Source organism: Limulus polyphemus, unplaced genomic scaffold, assembly GCF_000517525.1.
Source record: "Limulus polyphemus unplaced genomic scaffold, Limulus_polyphemus-2.1.2 Scaffold1747, whole genome shotgun sequence".
NCBI lineage: Eukaryota > Metazoa > Arthropoda > Merostomata > Xiphosura > Limulidae > Limulus > Limulus polyphemus.
In genome coordinates, this window is record NW_013667357.1 from 15,619 (window position 1) to 19,890 (window position 4,272).

General features: G+C 36.0%; 1 protein-coding gene across 1 annotated transcript in view; it reads left to right on the plus strand.

The window, feature by feature from the left end:
• LOC106464814 (chymotrypsin B-like) overlaps nt 1-4,272 on the plus strand; it is a 22,826-nt gene that overhangs the window by 10,684 nt on the left and 7,870 nt on the right. Inside the window, exons 4-5 of the mRNA XM_022392597.1 lie at nt 720-830; nt 2,264-2,477. Of these exons, the coding sequence (XP_022248305.1) occupies nt 720-830; nt 2,264-2,477 (325 nt within the window). The remainder of the gene's footprint in view (nt 1-719; nt 831-2,263; nt 2,478-4,272) is intronic.

The following is a 4,272-nucleotide window of genomic DNA, read 5'->3' on the forward strand; positions in this document are numbered from 1 at the left end:
AGAACAACATATACTAATTTTTAAAGTATCAAATTGAATTGTTGTTTAATAAAAATCTTTCAAATGCGACTGTAGCTTTTTTTCCTAAAACTTTGTCTTCAAAATAAGGGTACGTCTTATACACCGGTGCGTCTTGTATTCCGAAAAATGCGGTAATTTATATTTTTAATTGGGCTTACTTTATTGAGACGTGTACAGATTGAATAAATTCGACCAGTTTTTACCATCCTCAAAGATTTATAAATGTCGCACTACCACTGTCTCTGTCCAAGCGCATCTGTTAAATTTTTCACGATTTTGATTCATTGATTTTTTAGTCAATTCATACATGTGAGCGGATCGACTAAACGTTTACGTTAAATGAGTCGAATTAAAATAGGCCTAATGTTACTATGCCAGGAGAAATGCGTTAATTCGTTAACAAAGTATCAGGCACAAGTCGACAATGTAACCTCAGAAATTTTTACTTTTTCACAGATAGTTTTATTGCATTTAAACTCACAGAGAAAAATAACTTTAACGTTTATTAAGGTAATATCAAAAGTGTATCACATTCTTTGGTAAGGTTGGTGGATGATGTAATCAGTAGTCTGTAAAATGTAATACGATTATATATCTCGAAACACTCAAATATTTATATGATGATTGTACAGTTGTGAGTTTTCTCCTTGAAATTTATGTGTTTACACATCTTTCACTCTCTTTCTTTTACCTTCAAGTTAAGTGTCCAGAGAAAGAGTTTCAGTGTCGTAATGATCAGTGTGTGGAAAAACACCGAGTGTGTGACACCTCCGACGACTGCGGGGACGGAACAGATGAAGAACAATGCAGTGAGTTGAAAGAACGAAAAATTACTGTAGCAGATTTCATGGGAATTAGAAAGAGTTGGAATGAGGATGTTGTTTAATTTCACTCCAGTTCATGTGGTGTTCGATTAAGTACACTGATGGCCGACAGGTAGCCAATACTCACCACAAAGCGAAAATGGTAGAGTGAACAATATTTCGAACTCGGAAAGGAAATACAAACACACACACACACACACGTGAATGTACAAAAAAAGTAAACAAAAAAACACAAATCTTTATTCATACAAATAAGTGACTGTTTATTTCTTAGGTAGGCTGTTAGTCAGAGATAGGCTAACAGTTAGATATAGGCTATTAGTCAGGGATAGGCTAATAGTTAGAGATAGGATGATAGTGAAGAATAAGCTATTAGTTATATATAGGCTAATAGTCAGGGATATGCTAATAATTAGAGATAGGCTAGTAGTTAGGAATAAGCTGATAATCAGGAATAGGCTAATAGTTATAGATAGCCTGATAATCATGGATAAGCTGATTGTTAGGAATAGGCTGGTAATCAGGGATAGGGTGATAATCAGAGACAGGCTAACAGTTAGAAATAGGCTAATAGTCAGGGATAGGCTGGTAATCAGGGACAGGCTAACAGTTAGAGATACGCTGATAGTCAGGGATAGGCAAACTGTAATTGATAGAATCTAGGTGTAGTTGGCCCGGCATGGCCAGGTGGTTAAAGCACTCGACTCGCAATCTGAGGGTCGCGGGTTCGAATTCCTCTCACACCAAACATGCTCGCCCTTTCAGCCGTGGAGGCGTTATAATGTGACGGTCAATCCCACTGTTCGTTGGTAAAAGAGTAGCCCAAGAGTTGGCGGTGGGTGGTGATGACTAGCTGCCCTTCCTCTAGTCTTACACTGCTAAATTAGGGATGGCTAGCGCAGATAGCCCTCGTGTAGCTTTGCGCCAAATTCAAAAACAAAACAAAACAAACTAGGTGTAGTTTTTGTACAAACAACAACTTTGACTGCTTTCCTTTTGTTTGCTGTCAAGCACAAAGCTGCACGGTGGGCTATCTATTCTGTGCTCACCGCGGGTATTTAAACTCTAATTTTAGCGTTACAATCTCTCACACTTATCGCTGAGCCACCAGGAGGCAACATTGACTACAACGGAAAAAGGAAATTGAAACTACTAATTACTTATCTGTCTATGATATTTCAAAAACGTTTCTACAAAAGACAGCGCCATAAATTTTACTGTCAGACACAATAACAAAGTTATGTACGTAACACCACGAATAAAGTCACGTAGCTCACCATTCTTAAACTTTGGAAGGACGCCCTCTATACGGTGAGGGTTTCCGTCTACTAGAAAGTTAAGGCTATTATCGTTCCAGAAATAGACAAAGTGTTTAAAGTTTATGTTTTACTGTTTAATATCCATGCTTTATTCTAAAGATCATCCAACCGGAGAACTGGAAATTTGTGGCTTGACTCCCATAATACCGGAATTAGGAAACGGTGACCGTATTGTCGGTGGCCGAGAGGCCGTGCCCGGCAGCTGGCCTTGGCAAGTGAGCTTTCAATATATTTATACACATCCCAGTAGTCACTTCTGTGGTGGTGCACTGATTAACAAAAACTGGATTCTGACAGCAGCCCACTGCGTTAAGTAAGTTACCCAGTCTTACTGATACTCTTTTCAACTAATGATTCCAGAAGAAACAGATCATTTATTAATATCCACCTAATTAATATTGTGTTGTTTTTGTTTTTTTTTGTATTTGTGATTTTTAGAGCAAAGCCACATTGAGTTATCTGCTGTGTCCAACGCAGGGAACCGACCCTAGGATTTTAGCATTGTAAGTCCGTAAACTCACCCCTATCACACCAGGGGACTCAACTAATATTCCCAGCAGAAGCACCTTATTTTACTTGAATATTATTTCAACTAATATTTCCAGAATAAAAGGTTTACCATACCTTAATATTCTTTCAACTAATTCCCCGGTGAGACAGCAGTAAGTCTTCGGATTTACAACGCTAAAGTCAGGGGTTCAATTCCTCTCGGTGGATTAATAAGATATCCCGATGTGACTTTGCTGTGAGAAAACGCACAAACACCTTTCAAAAATATTTCCAAAAGAAACAGGTATATGTTATTTAATATCTTTTCAACTAATATTTCTAAAAGAAACAGGTATATGTTATTTAATATCTTTTCAACTAATATTTCCAAAAGAAACAGGTATATGTTATTTAATATCTTTTCAACTAATATTTCCAAAAGAAACAAGTATATGTTATTTAATATCTTTTCAACTAATATTTCCAGAATAAACAAGTGTATGTTATTTAATATCGTTTCAACTAATATCTCCAGAAGAAACAGGTTATTTTACCTTAGTAAAACTAAATGATTTTTGATTCGCCTGTTTACTTAACCTGGAAGAAATCAGATTGGTATAAAGAATGGGAAGGATTGGAAAAGCTCTCGAGCTTTATATATATAATTACACAAAATTTTTTTAGATATGTTCACTATTCGCCAATTGGGTATTCTTGTTACTTTTCACCATAATTTAAAATATTTTACATGTAAATTATTAAGCGTTTTCTCGCAACAAGTTCTTCGAAGGGAACAGAAAATTTATATAATAATTATCACTTTTTAGATAGCTTTCAGTAGGGTTGAGAATTCCTTGTGTATAGTAACTTTTGAATTAATATAATATGTTATTATCTATTTCCATACTAGTACACGTTACACAAGTTAAAGGAACCTCGTGCATGCTTGATTTTTTTGTAAAATTAATATATTCCTGAGAATACTTTAAAACTTTTCATTTCTTGGTAACAGTTAGCATGTTTAAAAAAAACAAAATTATTCAGCTTTTATAATTAATTTCTCCATAGCGAGTCCATCGTCAGGACAGCTGTACGTTTACGGACTTACAGCGCTAAAATCTGAGGTTCAATTTCCCGTGATTAACACAGTAAATAACACAACAACAACTGTATAGCAGGGTTTACTCTATTTAGAAACTGATGTGGTACACATACAGTTCTAGAGTGGTAAGCACAAGGCAAAAGAGTGTTGTGTGTGTGGCTCACAGTATGTGAAGTAGTTAGAGTGTTGTGTTTGGCTCACAGTATATGAAATAATTAGAGTGTCGTGTGTGACTCACAGTATATGAAGTAGTTAGAGTGTTGTGTCATATACTGTGAGCCAACATATACTGTGAACCACACACAACACTCTAACTACTTCATATACTGTGAGCCACACACAACACTCTAACTACTTCATATACTGTGAGTCACACACGACAGTCTAAGTACTTAAGTAGTTAGAGTGTTGTGTGTGGCTCACAGTATATGAAGTAGTTAGAGTGTTGTGTGTGGCTCACAGCCACACACAACACTCTAACTACTTCATATACTCACAGTATATGAAGTAGTTAGAG